Raw genomic sequence first — 17,508 nt, forward strand, 5'->3', positions numbered from 1 at the left:
AGTGGGTGTAAAATGCGGTGTGTGTGTGTGTGCAGCATGTGTGTGTAATGGCGGTGTGTGTGTGTGTGTGTGTGAGGCGTGTGGCATGTGTGTGTCTGTGTGGTGTGTTGCGTGTATGTGTGATGGCGGTTGGTTTGTGTGTGTGGCATGTGTGCGTGGAGAGTGTGTTCCTTTTTTGGGGGGTACAAAATTTGCATTTAATGTACCGTATATACTCGAGTATAAGCCAACCCGAGTATAAGCCGAGACCCCTAATTTTGCCACAAAAAAACTGGGAAAACTTAATGACTCGAGTATAAGCCTAGGGTGGAAAATGCAGCAGCTACCGGTAAATGTCAAAAGTAAAAATAGATACCAATCAAAGTAAAATTAATTGAGACATCAGTAGGTTAAGTGTTTTTGAATATCCATATTGAGTCAGGAGCCCCATATAATGCTCCATACAGTTCATGATGGGCTCCATAAGATGCTCCATATTAAAATATGTCCCATACAATGCTGCACAAAGGTTAATAATGGCCCCATAAAATGCTCCATAGAAACATTTGCCCCATACAATGCTGCATTAAGGTTAATAATGGCCCCATAAGATGCTCCATAGAAACATGTGCCCCATATAATGCTGCATAAAGGTTAATAATGGCCCCATAAGATTCTCCATAGAAACATGTGCCCCATATAATGCTTTATAAAGGTTGATGGCCCCATAAGATACTCCATAGATTATGCCCCATACAATGCTTTATTTAGGTTAATGGCCCCATAACATGCTCCATAGATTATGCCCCATAAGATGCTCCATAGATTATGCCCCATATGCTGTTGCTGCAATTAAAAAAAAATCACATACTCACCTCTCATCGCTCAGGCCCCCGGCACTTGCGATATTCACCTGTCCCGTTCCATTGCCGGGCGCCGCTCTGTCTTCCACGTCCTCTGCTGTGACTGTTCAGGCAGAGGGTGCACAGTAAGCACGTCATCGTGCCCTCTGACCTGAACACTCACAGCCAGAGGACACGGAAGAAGGAGTGGCACCCGGCAGTGGAACGGGGACAGGTGAATATTGCGCAATGCTCACCCTCCGTTATACTCACCTGCTCCCAGCACGGTCCCTGCTTGTCAGTGACAGATGGTCTCTGGCGCAGGCAGCTTGTTCCGGTGTTCAGCGGTCACTGGTACCGCTCAATAAAGTAATGAATATGCGTCCATATTCTATACTTTAATGAGCGGTACCACGTGACTGCTGAACACAGGAAGAGCTGCCAGCGCCCGGGACCATCAGAGATGCAGGGACGCGCTGGGAGCAGGTGAGTATGTGACAGCCGCCGCTCCCCTTCCCCCGACGACCACCTGGGACAACGACTTGAGTATAAGCCGAGAGGGGCACTTTCAGCCCCAAAAAATGGGCTGAAAATCTCAGCTTATACTCCAGTATATTCGGTACTTGCATTTAAAATAAAGAGCAGTATAGCTTGTGATGTTAAAAAAAAAAAAAAAAAAAAAAGGAAATAATAAAAATTTCTCCTAAAACTCAGCAAGGTAAATTTTACAATGTGGTTTGTGTAAACTGGAACACACAACATGCATTACAGAGTTGAGTGAGGGTATATTTGTTTAAATAAAAGGTGTATGAAAATGTGGATAGCATAAATTGAGTATTTTAATTTTTTAAATGGCATTTTAAAAGTAGTATATGTGGTCAATAGATTTTCAACTGGGCATTTAAACTTTTAAGGGGGTATTGTTTGTAAGGTGTAGTTTTTTTGGGGGGAGTAAGGGTTTTCCAACTTGCTCATTGTGCATACTATGGAAGGAGGATGTTAAGCTCAGACTTGTGTGCCTTTGGTATATTTTGGGGGGGTTACAGAATTGTGATTTTTTTTTTTTGCCTGCTTGCACATTGCTCAGATATAACATTTGAGCGGGCTGGTTTATAAACCTATTAAATTGTTAGCATTTTTTCGGTTGTGGGTCCTATACCGATAATTTTAGGGGGTAGGTTTTTAAATCCTACTAGCTCTGGAGCATTTTTTTATGGTCTAAGTCAGCTGCCTACAAATAATTTTATAATTGTGTTTATACTTGCCATACCAGGCCAAACTCAGTGACCAACCAGGCCAGCAAGCAGAACTGGGATGTAGGGATTAAAACACACAAAGCTTTGCATATAATTTGTATAGTAGCTAACAAGTGTCTTTACACTTGCAGTACCAGGCCAAAATCAGTGACCAACCAGGCCAGCAAGCAGAACTCGGATCTAAGTATTAAAGAACACAAAGCTTTGCATATAATTTGTATAGTAGCTAAGAAGTGTCTTTGTACTTGCAGATCCCCAAAAAAACATGTCTTCTTCTGGGAAGCCTCCTTCACAGCGTCGGCGTATTAAGGTAAATAAAAAATAAAAATTTTTCCTTTTGTTCTTGTTAAAATTTTTGGTTAACACTATATGCATTATGTTTTCACAGGAAGATGAAGCAGCAGAGGGCCTCCCAGAAAGAGACCGGGTGGGTGGAGAAATGCCCAGAGCGGCTGCGCAGAGTGTAAGTTGTGCAGAAACATTTCCTGCAGACATCACAGTGCACCCAACACATAAAAAACAAATCATACATCACAGTGCACACAAAACATATGCCTACATCCAATATCATTTTTTTTTTCTAGTCTGCTGCACGTTCTGGCTCAGGCCGTCAAGGTCCTCCCGGCAGCTCCCAGGGTCGGCGTTGTGATCGCCGATGTGGTCAGCCTCCAGTAAGAACAAATTTTTATTTTATTTTTTATATTACATGTGGATTTCAGGGTTTTGTTTGTTTTGTTTATTTTTTAACAGTCTTCACAGCGTGCTCCCGACTCAGATGGTGAGGAGGGGGGTATTGATGTGGACCCCCTCATCGAAGAGGTATGCGAGCGGCAGCTGCTGTGGAACATGGGTGACCGCAGCCATGCTGATCAATTTATCACCCGTCGGCTCTGGAAGCAAGTATGCTTCATCGTTATGGACAGCTGGGAGGACCTTGAACCTAGGCATCAGACTCAAGCGCTTAAGTATTCACATTTCATTAATTTAGGTTGCAGGACGGAATGTGTTGTAAAAAAACATTTTTTGTTTCACTTTACAGGTGAAAGGGTAATGAAGCAGTGGCGGTCACTCAGTGATCGCTTCAAGAGGGGGTTTAACAAGGAGATGCAGGCTCTGAGTGGATCGGGAGGACGCATGAGCAGATACAAATATGGACGAGCCCTCTCGTTCCTCCGGTCGACGATAGTTAGCAGAAGGTAAATATTCCACAGGCCATTTATGAAGTCACAATGTTTACCTGTCTAACCTTATGTTTTGGCTTCAGCCAGGGCTATGTAATATCAATATATTTTATATTTATATTTTTATATATTTTTGTTTTTCTTTTCTTTCACAGCACCATCTGCAGCACTCGGGAGCCTGCTGCTGCGTTGGACCCCTCTGGAGCAATCCCACAGGAGTCCATCATCGGAGACCACGTCGGTATACCCCACCCCTCTGACCCTTCCCTCACATCTGATCCCTTGGCCCCATCCACCAGCACTAGAGCATCATGTCAGACTTCGTCACATGAAGCTGCTGATGACAAGTTAGCTTTCCCTTTACCCCACCCCTCTGACACTGCCGCCTCCTCTAGAACACCTGTAGGTTCTAGCCGGCAGTTCCAGAGAGGTCAGGAAAGGAGCTATGTGCCCGAGTTCTTGCATCTGAATGCAGCCTTCCAGAACTCAATCAAGCTTTTGGCCGAGCAAATGACTGCTGGGTTCAACATATTGAATAAAAGCAACCTTGAATTCAAAAGTCGTCTGGATAGGCTGCATTCAGATGCAAGTCAGTCGCCGAATAATATTTTTTTTCAGGCAGTAGTTGCGCGCATGGAAAATCTAACTCCTGACCAGCAGATGCATGTAATGCAAGGCTGCCATGCTGCTCTAGCGCAGGCCACCTCCCAAGCCCCTCCACCTACCCCAGTAGTTGCTCCCACACTTCCCCCACCAGCCACTGTCTCTCCTACCAATCCTTCCCAGTACCAAAATCCTTCCCAGTACACAAACCCTTGCAGTTTCCAAAATCCGGGAGTACAGATTTTCCTAGAATAGTTTGCGGGCTACATATACAGAACCTGTATGTGCTATAAAAACAGAATCCCCCCTCAACTGATCCCATTTGCATGCGATTATGCTGCAGCGCAGGTGCCACGGCCGACTCCTGCCTGCAGAAGATTTTTTTTACCTTCACTATGTACATATTAATTATGCAAACTAGGGGGCAGGTCAGAGAGGGATCAGTGACCTGTCAGCAGTCTGCATTATGAATATCTAATTAGAGCACCACATACACCAACCCCGTCTTGGGGCACGAGCATATCATTAACACAAAACTAAAAAATAAAGATTAAGAAACAACCATAAGACGGACTTCATCAACCAAGGTATCATTGAAATCAGTATAACGGCGCCGACATGACACTGTGTGTAGGTTACTATGCACAATCCTGCTGACAGGTTCCCTTTAACCCCTTAGTGACAGAGGCAATTTGGTACTTAATGACCGAGCCAATTTTTACAATTCTGACCACTGTCACTTTATGAGGTTATAACTCTGGAACGGTTTAACGGATCCCGATGATTCTGAGACTGTTTTTTGGTGACATATTGTACTTCATGTTAGTGGTAACATTTCTTCGTTATTACTTGCGATTATTTATGAAAAAAAACAAATATGGCGAAAATTTGTAAAATTTTGCAATTTTCAAACTCTGAATTTGTATGCCCTTAAATCAGAGAGATATGTCACGCAAAATAGTTAATAAATAACATTTCCCACATGTCTACTTTCATCAGCACAATTTTGGAAACAAAATTTTTTTTTTACGAAGTTATAAGGGTTAAAAGTTGACCAGCGATTTCTCATTTTTACATAAAAATTTACAAAACCATTTTTTTAGGGACCATTTCACATTTAAAGTCACTTTGAGGTTTGTACATGACAGAAAATATCCAAACTTGACACCATTCTAAAAACTACACCCCTCAAGGTGCTCAAAACCACATTCAAGAAATTTATTGACCCTTGACATGTTTCACAGCAACTGAAACAATGTGGAAGGAAAATATGAACATTTAACTTTTTTTGCAAACATTTTACTTCAGAAATAATTTTTTTTATTTTCACAAGTGTAAAAAGAGAAAATGAACCACAAAATTTGCTGTGCAATTTCTCCTGAATACGCTGATACCCCAAATGTGGGGGTAAACCACTGTTTGGGCACACAGCAGGGCTTGGAAGAGAAGGAGCACCGTTTGACTTTTTTCAATGCAGAATTGGCTGGAATTGAGATTGGACACTTTGTCGCGTTTGGAGTGCCCTGATGTGCCTAAACAGGAGAAATCCCCCACAAGTGACACCATTTGGGAAACTAGAACCTTTAAGGAACTTGTCTAGATGTGTGGTGAGCACTTTAAACCCCCAGGTGCTTCACAGAAGTTTATAACGTAGAGCCGTGAAAATAATTAAAAAAAAATTGCATTTTTTTCTACAAAAATGATCTTTTGGCCCCCAAATTTTGATTTTCACAAGGATAACAGGAGAAATTAGTCCCGAAAAGTTGTTGTGCAATTTGTCCTGAGTACGCCGATACCCCATATGTGGGGGTAAACCACAGTTTGGGCGTATGGCAGAGCTTGGAAAAGAAGGAGTTCCGTTTGACTTTTTCAATGCAGAATTGGCTGGAATTGATATCAGATGCCATGTCGCATTTGGAGAGCCCCTGATGTGCCTAAACAGTGGAAACCCCCCACAAATGACACCATTTTGGAAACTAGACCCTCCTATTAAGGAGTGGTTGAAATCCAAGTCCTTGAAAGCCCTGCAGCATTTCCGTGGGTTTGCAAACTATTATTGGGATCCAAGAAGTATCGTTTCTCCTTGCGGAGAGTGACATGATAAGCATGTCACTCTCCGCAAGGAGAAACGATACTTCTTGGATCTCGGCCAGACGCCTCTCAATCAGCCAAACCAGATCTCCACTTTGCACTGACGAGGGGCAGTACCCCGAAACACAGTGTCTGCAAATTGAGATTCTGGTTTGGCTATTATCCTAAGTCATGTGACACGGCTCGTTAAAGAGTCGACATTGACTGTTAGGATTGCTACTTCCAATAGGTGGCACTAGAGATCTAGTCATCTTCCTCTCTGAAGAGACAATTTTCAAACTATTATTGCAAATTTACATTTTTTCAAGATTTCCAAACCCTTGACTGACTTGACCAAGAAGGGGGCAAATGTTGTTAATTGGAAGCCTAAGACAATATGCACGTTCGGCTGAACTTTTATTGGTTCAGCTTGATATTGAGTGTCCTTTTATAGTGGAGGTTGACGCCTCTCCTCACTCAAATCAGAAAAAAGAAAAAAATTAAGGCTTGCACTCCTTTAGTATTAAATGAGTGCACTGGTGCAAAAACGCGCTATGTGGCCAATATATAAACATATTCGTAAACTATCCGTCAGCACACTGCAATTAATAAATACATGAACTCCACTATTACTGTAAATGTTAAAACCATAAGGTACTTTTTTTTTATCAAAGAGCACAAAAGCCATCCAACCACATCAAGGTGTTTGTAAATATGGATGGTCCCTATCACTAATGTCCTACCTCTCCATGGGCAAAGCTAGGCCTCATCTAAATGTGGAAGTGAAAGAAAACCAGGAGTAGCTCGCAATAAAAACTTTGTCTGGGAAAGGTAAAGGGTTCAACTTTGTCCATGCTCCTTCCTATTCATGAATATTTTTTACCTGCTGAAAGAAATTATGACATTGATAATCATGAATTCTTGGCAATTAAGTGGGCCTTCGATCAAATATGAAGCTTCCTCAAAGTTGCCAAACATCAAGTCACAGTTATTATGGTATTATAAAATCTGATTTATTTAGAATCAGCTAAAAAACTCAATCCTAGAGAAGTTACATGGGCCTTATTTTCTATATTTTATTTTATTGTAACATTTCTTGCCAAGCATTTTAAAAAGGCATGGACTCAAGAGGACAGACACATAAAACTACAACTTTATTAAAACAGAACTGTATCCTCATCAGAGATATTAAGTTAATTTTGGGCACTTGCACATAGAGGATACGCTAGAATTACAAGAGGTACAATGAAGAGTATTGTATATGCAAATGTAAACCGTTTTATACACATTTTTGTACATTTACTTTTTAATAACAAATATCTATTACTAATTATAAACATTTTCCATTAACCAGTTGGTTTCCCTTTTTTGTGTGACCTTAATTGTAACTGTTGCATTGTTTTCTTGTACAATAGGTCAATAAAAAGATTAAAAAAGCTACCTACTTTTGTGAATTCTCTGATGTTTACCAAGTTTTGATTTTTCAGGAAAACATTTCCCACATTCTGAACATGAATATGGTTTCTCTCCTGTATGAGTTCTCTGATGTATAATAAGTTTTGCTTTTTCTGTAAAACATTTCCCACATTCTAAACATGAATATGGTTTCTCCCCTGTATGAGTTCTCTGATGTATAACAAGTTTTGATTTTTCTGTAAAACATTTCCCACATTCTGAACATGAATATGGCTTCTCCCCAGTGTGAATTCTCTGATGTATAACAAGATTTGATTTACCTATAAAACATTTCCCACATTCTGAACATGAAAATGGCTTCTCCCTTGTGTGAGATCTCTGATGTACAACAAGGTAGTGTTTCATCACAAAACATTTTCCACATTCTGAACATACATATGGCTTCTGCCCTGAGTGAATTTTCTGATGTACATCTAAAGATGACTTCCGGTAAAATACTTTCCCACATTCAGAACATGAAAATGGTTTTTCCCCTGTGTGAGATCTTTCATGTGTAGCAAGAGTTGCTTTACCCATAAAACATTTTCCACATGTTGAACATGAAAATGGCTTCTCCCCTGTATGAATTCTCAGATGTGTAACCAGCTCCGATTTCTGTTTAAAACATTTCCCACAATCTAAACATGAATACGGTTTCTCCCCCGTGTGAATTTTCAGATGCGTAACAAGATTTGTTTTCTGATTAAAACTTTTCCCACATTCTGTACAGGAAAATGGCTTCTCTCCTGTGTGAATTCTTTGATGTCTTACAAGTCTTGATTTATTGCTATAACATTTTCCACATTCTGAACAGGAAAATGGTTTCTCCCCTGTGTGGTTTCTCTGATGTCTGACAAGCTGCGATTTTTGATTAAAAGATTTGTCACACACTGAACATGAAAATGGTGTTTCCCATGTGTAAGCTTTTTGATGTTCAGCACCGCTGGTGTCATTTTTATGTTGCTTGATAGAAGATAGAATCTCATGAATAGAATCAGATGGTAGATTTTTGCTGTGAAGGGCTGGATATACATCTGGGATAATGGCATGCTCTTCATATGTATCTGGTGTAATATGATCTTCGGCTTTAATTTCTGATATCAGGTAATCATTTGAGCTCCTAGTGAAATCATCTATCAAGAAAAAAATTATTTTTCAATAACAGAACCTTGACATTGTTGTATTATCTGTAATATTGTTATTTATTATATCACACTTTAGTTAAACTTTACTAAAATATATATAAATTGAGTGTTGGCAACTGTAGACCTCAAAACAGGAACTAATAGATTATAGTGTTAGACAATTAGGCTGGCCTACTGCACTTTCACTTTGCTGTACATGGTCATTCTGATGTGAAGCTGCAAGATATGTGTGCAATACACGGTCACCAAGTCCATATGTGTACATAATTACTCATAATTTCTTATGTTCACGCCCCCGGAAGAAGCGAGAGGGCAAAACGCGCGTCGGGGCGCAGAGGGCTACCGATTGGCATAGGGTCTCATTACGGCTACTACGGAGGTAAGGTTATGCGGGCACTTTGATCACATACTCTCTGGAATAAGCTCTTTTTCCTTCATTGTTTTGGGACTTAGGCCAGTATCGATTACTATTATTTGTGAATACATATTGATTATTGATTAATGAGATGCTATTTAGCACTAGAATTATTTATCTGGACCTACATGTACTAAAGTCCTATAAGAGAGTATTGGAATGCAGAGATGCTTTTATCTCCATATAATTATTTGTTATTAATAAGTATGCCGGTGTTTGCCCTCCTTGGGGTTACAATCTAGTGGAATAATGAATATGTGGCTATTTTAAATTTTTGTTATTTTTAATATTTTCAATAAAGACCATTTGGATCTAATATAGATGTTTTTGCTTCATTGAAGGGACGGGTATTGTACCGCCTCTTTCTGTGTTTAAGTTCCATTTGTGTGCATGGCTGATTAGCATTAAAGCATTGTCCCCTACTTTAAAAGATAATGTTCATTGGCCCAAAGTACAGTAACAAACAAAAAAGTATACTCCACTCCAGAATGGATGCAGTCTCCACACTTGGTCGGAGTCTCGTCACGCTTTACTCTGATATTGATGTACAGATACCAGCAGGGAATGCAGATTAAAAAGCAGGTGGGCATCACTAGTCTAGTAGGTGAACATACAGTGGGTACAGAAAGTATTCAGACTCCTTTAAATTTTTCACTCTTCGTTTCATTGCAGCCATTTGATAAATTCAAAAAAGTTCATTTTTTCACATTAATGTACACTCTGCACCCAATCTTAACTGCCCCCCCCCCAGAAATGTAGACATTTTTGCAAATTTAATAAAAACTAAAAACTGAAATATCACATGGTCATAAGTATTCAGACCCTTTGCTCAGTATTGAGTAGAAGCACCTAGCTGTGTTTAATTAAACTGATAGGACTTGATTTGGAAAGGCACATACCTGTCTATATAAGACCTCACAGCTCACAGTGCATGTCAGACCAATTGAGAATCATGAGGTCAAAGGAATTGGCCAAGGAGCTCAGAGACATAATTGTGGCAAGGCACAGATCTGGCCAAGGTTACAACAGAATTTCTGCAGTGCTCAAGGCTCCTAAGAGCACAGTCGCCTCCATAATCCTTAAATGGAAGAAGTTTGGAACCACCAGAAGTCTTCCTAGACCTGGCCGTCCAGCCAAACTGAGCAATTGTGGGAGAAGAGCCTTGGACATATGAAAGTCTACAAGAGTTTGCTAAAAAACAGATGAAGGACTCCCAGACTATGAGAAATAAGATTCTCTGGTCTGATGAGATGAAGATAGACCTTTTGGTGATAATTCTAAGCGGTATGTGTGGAGAAAACCAGGCACCGCTCATCACCTGCCCAATACAATCCCAACAGTGAAACATGATGGTGGCAGCATCATGCTATGGGGGTGTTTTTCAGCTGCAGGGATAGGACGACTTGTTGCCATTGAAGGAAACCTGAATGCGGCCAAGTACAGAGATATCCTGGATGAAAACCTCTTCCAGAGTGCTCTGGACTGTTAGAATCTGTTTTGTTCATCTGCCATCTTGTTGTGGTTTTCCCCTGGTGCTGGGTTGTCTTAATCAGGTGATTGTATCACCCTTTATTACCCAGCACCTGCCTCCCATTCCTTGCTGGACAACAGTGTTAATCCGAGTTCTGGCTAGGTGTTTAGACAGCTTTCTGTGTTTGATATTTTGCAGTTCTGGGATCTCTGGTTCTGCTATCTTTTGCTTCTGTTTTCAGTTTGTTTTTGCATCCTTCTCTGTGTTTCCTATTAGGAGGTGACCTGTTTTTTGTACCCAGTCCTTAGATCTTTTAGGGACCTCCTTCCCTTATCTATAGGTTTTAGCTGAGTTTAGACTAGGATCATCGGTGGGTCTATTCGCAAGGAATGGGTCGCCCACTCCATCGTAAGGTTTCAGCCAAGTCTTAGTGCAGGGTCAGCTTTCCCCCATCTCTCCTAGTTCTGTGCTGCAGTTTTGTAACATGGACTTCAGACTTGGTCAAAGGTTCACCTTCCAACAAGACAATGACCCTAAGCACACAGCTAAAATAACAAAGGAGTGGCTTCGAACAACTCTGTGACCATTCTTGAGTGGCCCAGTCAGAGCCCTGACCAAAACACAATTGAACATCTCTGGAGAGACCTGAAAATGGCTGTCCACCAATGTTCACTATCCAACCTGACGGAACTGGAGAGGATCTGCAAGGAAGAATGGCAGAGGATCCCCAAATCCAGGTGTGAAAAACTTGTTGCATAATTCCCAAGAAGACTCATGGCTGTACTAGCTCAAAAGGGTGCTTCTACTCAACACTGAGCAAAGGGTCTGAATACTTATGACATTGTGATAGTTCAGGTTTTTTTTTAATAAATTTGCAAAAATTACTACATTTTTACTGGGTTTTTTTTCAGTCAAGATGGAGTGCAGAGTGTACATTAATGTGAAAAAAATGAACTTTTTTGAATTTACCAAATGGCTGCAATGAAACAAGGAGTGAAAAGTTTAAAGGGGTCTGAATACTTTCTGTACCCACTGTACATTCATATTTTTGGGGGAAAGGGAGGCACATCCATAAAAATCTTCAAGCTTTGCTGACTATCCATAACATTAAAAAACCATGAACTGGGGACGGCATATTCACTCTTCCTAACCCATGATGTACATATACATCGTGGGAGGGAAGATATTCTTGCAATTTTCCATAGATTTAAGGCATTCACTTAACGTCATCGCAATAGTATTGTGGAAACAAAGTAGAGAAGACTGCTGTTACTGCCCTTTTGCCAAACAGAGCGGTGCCATCCTCTGGCCCTATGTGATTGGCCAATTAACATGACTGATCAATCACAGCTCTGCAACAGCAAAGAGGCCATCTTTCCTGCTTATTCCCATCTCTATGCATTGCATATGGCTTAGTATGGCAATCGTCTGAGTGGTGGGATTGTGAATGGTGCTGCTAAATTCTACAGAAGAAAAAACACAGTAAACAAACAATAACAAAACTAACCCCTTTCTCCTATCTTGGTAAAGATGAGTGAATCTTTTGACAATACAATTTGCCAGCTTCACCAAATTTTCTCAAGAGATTCAATTTATGGAGAGTAAAAAAATGTCCCAAAGCCTCCAATTGCCTAGAGAACATGTATGAAACTATTCTCTTTTCCTCACGCACTAGTCTTCCTCACTGTTCTGCTGTCAGACAGAATCTGTACAATTTTAACAGTGTTTTACTGCCTTCTCTCCCTTTCTCTATGGCTAAGCTGTGTCTTCTCGTGATCCAGATTCACCACAAAATGGTTGCTGCATTCACTGCTTCTGCTTTTATTCAGGCTATAATAGTCACTCCTGATTTGCTGTGCTATAGCATTGGATGTGATAGCTGCAAGGCATTATGGGGAAGTCTGCCAGAGGTCTTATGATCCTTGTCTGGCTGATGCAATGTTATGCAATGTGTGAAATGGTGGTGGCCATTTTAGATGAAGCACACAAACTGAATTGCAAGTTCTACAAATTAGCTGGATTCAACTAATTCCTAAAAATTAAAAACATTTTATTTGCATTGAATTAAATTTACTCATTTATAAGTGCGGACATTCTTTTTTTTTTTGCCTGCGATTTCATATCCTTGTTATCATTACTTCTGTGATCACTCACTAGCACCCCTCAATCGTGAAAATCCCTCCTATATTTACGGCATCTCAATTGCCACCGTCACTGTGGACACAATATTTAAAAACAATTTGGTCATTCAAACTAATCTTTATTAGTGATGAGCGAGTGTACTCGTTGCTCGGGTTTTCCCGAGCACGCTCGAGTGACCTCCGAGTATTTCTTAGTGCTCGGAGATTTGGTTATCCTCACAGCAGCAGAATGATTTACAGCTACTAGCTTGCTTGATTACATGTGGGGATTCCCTAGCAACCAAGCAACCCCCACATGTACTTATGCTGGCTATCAGATGTAAATCATTCAGCTGCGGCAAGAAAAACTAAATCTCCGAGCACTAAAAAATACTCGGAGGACCCCCAAGCATGCTCGAGAAATCTTGAGTAATGAGTATATTCGCTCATCACTAGTAGTTACTACTCACCTGGATAGTCATATGTAGGAATCTCCTCTTTACACCGCTCTTCACCAATCACAAATGTCTCTATAATAATATTGCTCATATCGTTACCCTGAAATAAATATTGTATAAGTCACAGACAGATGGAGACATTGTATTACATTATTTTGAAGAATAGAAAAAAAATCATTAATTAACATGACAACTAAAACTGTCTCTAATAAATTGGTCACTGAATAGAATACTATAAGATGAACCACGAACGTCACACATCATAGGGGAGAATTCATGACACCTTCTCTCCATCTACCTGATGATCCTGAGGAACACTGAGGTTTTCTTCTTCACAGTCCTGAGGATGAGGACATCTCTCTGGGATTGTCCTCTTACTGGATCGAACTGGAGGAAACACACACAGGGACTGAATTCATTCTTTTCATACAGATAATTATAGGCAGTGTGTATTTAGTCCTGTCTATTACCTGGTGACGTGAGGAGCTGGGGAACCTCCATCATGACGTCCTTGTACAGATCTTTGTGTCCTTCTAAATACTCCCACTCCTCCATGGAGAAATAGACGGTGACATCCTGACACCTTATAGGAACCTGACACATACAATGATACCGTCATCCCCCAATCCCTCCATAGCATTACTGTATAATGTCCCAGCATTCCCAGCAGTGTCACCTCTCCAGTCAGCAGCTCAATCATCTTGTAGGCAAGCTCTAGAATCTTCTGGTCATTGATGTCCTCATGTATCAGGGGGTGAGGTGGAGGCCCCGTGATTGGGCTGAGGGATCTCTCCCATCCCTCAGACACAGGGGCCTGACGGCGCTCACTAGAGGTCTTCTTCACTACTGTGTAATCCTGGTTATGGAGAGACACATTAATAAATCTCACTACAGACATTTCCAGAGTCCTCACCTCTCCAGTTCTGTCCATCTGTTATTCCCATAGATAAGAAAGATGTAATGTGACGTCATCAGAATCTCTCACCTCTCCAGTAAGCCGGAAAAGGATCTCTAGGGTGAGGTGTAATATTCTCTCTGCCATCTGGTCTTTGTCATTATCCATCCTTAACTGGTCAATCAAAAAAATTCTCTTATAAAAGTAAATCTCTATTGAGAGGATCCAATATTGTAGGGACCTGAATGGGGAGAGTATGACGATGTAACATCATAAAGATCCCATGTAATACAATTACTGGTGATAATTAGGGAACATGTATTGCATATCTGTCATGAATGTGCCACATTCTGTTGGGACCTGTTGTATATCTGAGATTAGAAGATTGGAGCGATTAGCTGAGCACAGGTTATCTTTAAATCTAGTTGGCCATTCATGAGTTATCAGGTTTCTTGTGGCATGGAACGGGTTTAAAGGTCATCGTGGTCTATTGGCTGTGCTGCTTATTGGGACCACACCCTTCGATTTTATAAACCTGTGTCTGGCTTCTCTCCATGAGAGCAATAGAATCTTCATTCTCTTCCTGGCTTCATTGAAGAGTTACTCTATGTCTGTCATTTGATTGTGCCTTGGTTTCCCCCCCTCTCTGTTCAGCAAGTGTTACCCTTTTACTCCTGCAACTTTTCCCTTGGGGAAAAAGTGGGAGCTGCATGGGGTTTCATAGGAGCTCAGAGAGGTACGAGACCCGGGCATCTCCACCTTTAGGGTTAACCCTGAGGTTAGGGATAGACTAGGGCCTCCCTAGATTAAGGGACAGGATATTGTCCCTCCTCCCCGACTTTCTTATGGTCATATCAACCACATCACATACATACATACTGGCATCACCACTACTACCAATAATGCAGCAAAGTAAACAAACTGAAAGAAGCTACAAAAGCTATCAAAACTGGAATTGAAGGGGATTTAACATACATTCAGTCAAATGATTTTTCTTTTTTGACAGCTGGACAACTCTTAACCCATTGGTTTAACATTTAGGTAAACGCAAAATCCTAGAAGTCTGCTGTTTCATTGAAAATGGGTAGGATTTGGGTACGGACATCCACCTATAATGTTAACAATATTGGAAGCCAAGGGTAATTGAAAGATGGGATAGGTGTCACAGATTCTAAATCATAATATGTATACTAAGATAAGGTCATCAATACTGTAATCCAGGACAACCTCTTTAAAGAGTAGCTAAACTTTAGTTTTATTTAACTGCTGATCAGCTTTTGAGAATTTATGAATCCTTGTACTGTACTACTGTACTCCATTACCTCATTTTGCTTCCTTCTGTCCCAAACACTATGTTTAAAGTCCTGTTTTAACTGCTCCTTTAGTAGCTACTTTCAACTGCTATTTTTAAAAGCCCTCCCTGTCTGAACATAGGAAAAAGAAAATCTCAGAGAGGGTTTGTAAATAGTGTTCAAGTACGGATTATCGGTAAAGCAGCTAGTAAAGGAGCACGAGCAAGGCAGTTAAAACAGTACTTTCAACATGGTGCATGTGATTGAAGGAAGAATAATGAGGTAATATAATATTATAATAGTTATTCTTATGGAACCCCAGGGATGTAAAACTCCGATGTAAGATGAGGTGTTATTTTATATAATGTTGTATACTGTATGTCTGGTGTATTGTGCACTGTATTCCCCAACATGGTGCATGTCTACTGAAGATCATATCACAGCTACTAAACATTGATAGAAAAGTGGAGGGAAGCCAACTGTTGTCATGTCACAGTCATGATGGCTTTTCATCAAGCAGAAAAATGTAGCAGACATCGAATGCAATTTTTATTTGTCAAAAAGATGGATTGAAGCCATAATTCCATTTACTGTACTTACTAATCTACTGGCATACTAAAACCCAGAGTATTTAACAGCTAGAACATTAAACCTGGGTCGTAAATTTGCATGGTTAATACGGTTGAAAAACAGACAAGTCAATAAAGTTCAACCAAGGAAAAGAATGCGATAAAGGGAATGGGGCTGAATGAGAGTTGTGTTCAAGAGATAACAGCGAGAGCAGGCAGAGGCTGAAGGTCCTTGGAAAGAATAAGTGATATGCCAGTCCTTTGTAATGACCACATGCATATGAATTAAATCGCCTCTGAGGCATCTTTTCTCTACGCTAAACATCCATCCTTCTCTACATTCATGGATCAGGGAGAAATTGGTGTAAAAACGCCAAAAGTTGTAAAAGTTTTAACAATTTTTCAAAGAGATTTTCGTCAGAATTCTGGCATAAACGCGTCCTATATCCACAGCTTCCCCTCTGTCCAGGTTTCTACTAACCTCTTCATAAAGAAATTATCAGGTTGGTTTGGCAACATCTGGCACAGTTTTACCATCGATCACTTCGAATCTTATGCTCTATCACACACCCCGCAGATCATCCCTTACAGCCCGCCAACATTTTTCCTACAATGGATGTTAAGCTTACTGGTCTATAATTACCATGGTAACAACTGAAGCCTTTTGGAAACTTTGCAAAAGAGCGGGATTAAAGCCGACGACCCAAGTTTGTGTTATTTAACCCCTTAACGACCAGAGGTACTTTAGGTTTGGCATTTTCATTTTTTGCTCCCCTTCCTCCCAGAGCCATAAATTTTTTGGTCAAAATGGCCATGTGAGGGCTTGTTTTCGCAGGACGAATTGTACTTTCGAACGACACCATTGGTTTTCCTATGTCGTGTACTAGAAAACGGGCAAAGAATTCCAAGCGTGGTGAAATTGCAAAAAAAGTGAAATCCCACAATTGTTTTTTGCTTTGCTTTTTATTAGGTTCACTAAATGCTAAAACTGACTTGCCATCATGATTCTCCAGGTCATTACGAGTTCATAGACACCAAACATGTCTGGGTTATTTTTTATGGGGGCCAGGTGAGGGCTTATTTTTTGTGCGCCGAGCTGATGTTTTTGAAGATACCATATTGGTGCAGATACAATGTTTTGATCGCCCTTTATTGCATTTTAATGCAATGTCGCGGCGACCAAAAAAACGTAATTCTGGCGATTTTACCTTTTTCTCGCTATGCTGTTTAAGGCTAGGTTCACACTGCATTAGTGACATCCGTTTAATGGAACCGTTACAAAGCGGCATTAACCCAAGGTAACGGATCCGTTAACGCACCCATTGCCATCCATTATCATAAGGCATCCTAACGCATGTCAAAATCGGCATGTGTTAGCGATGATGCGTTACTTTGTGTCACACACACGAACACGGTCTACCGCGTTTTCGGGTATATTAGGTCTAACGCACAGCGAACGGACGTGTTCGCTGTGCATAGACCTCCATTACTAACGCATGCCAACGCAATGCTACCATGCGTTAGCGCAATAGTAGAAAAAAGGGGAATTTGGGCATCAACGTTAGCGGATCCGTTTAACGGATGCCACTAACGCAATGTGAACCTAGCTAAATGAACAGATTTTTTTTTTTTTATTGATACATCAGGTGATTCTGAATGTGGCGATACCAAATTTGTGTATGTTTGTTTTTTTTTGTAAATTGTTATATTTTAATATTATATATTTTTAAAAACATTTTTTTTTCTGAGAGACTAGA

General features: G+C 40.5%; 1 protein-coding gene across 1 annotated transcript in view; it reads right to left on the minus strand.

Moving 5' to 3' along the window:
• Nucleotides 1–7,072: 7,072 nt before the first annotated feature.
• Nucleotides 7,073–17,508, minus strand: part of LOC138666625 (uncharacterized) — a 119,158-nt gene continuing 108,722 nt past the window's right edge. The window contains 6 exon segments of the mRNA XM_069754821.1: nucleotides 7,073–8,519; nucleotides 13,008–13,095; nucleotides 13,294–13,382; nucleotides 13,466–13,589; nucleotides 13,672–13,851; nucleotides 13,981–14,131. Of these exon segments, the coding sequence (XP_069610922.1) occupies nucleotides 7,369–8,519; nucleotides 13,008–13,095; nucleotides 13,294–13,382; nucleotides 13,466–13,589; nucleotides 13,672–13,851; nucleotides 13,981–14,131 (1,783 nt within the window). The 3' untranslated portion in view covers nucleotides 7,073–7,368.

This window comes from Ranitomeya imitator, chromosome 2, assembly GCF_032444005.1.
Source record: "Ranitomeya imitator isolate aRanImi1 chromosome 2, aRanImi1.pri, whole genome shotgun sequence".
NCBI lineage: Eukaryota > Metazoa > Chordata > Amphibia > Anura > Dendrobatidae > Ranitomeya > Ranitomeya imitator.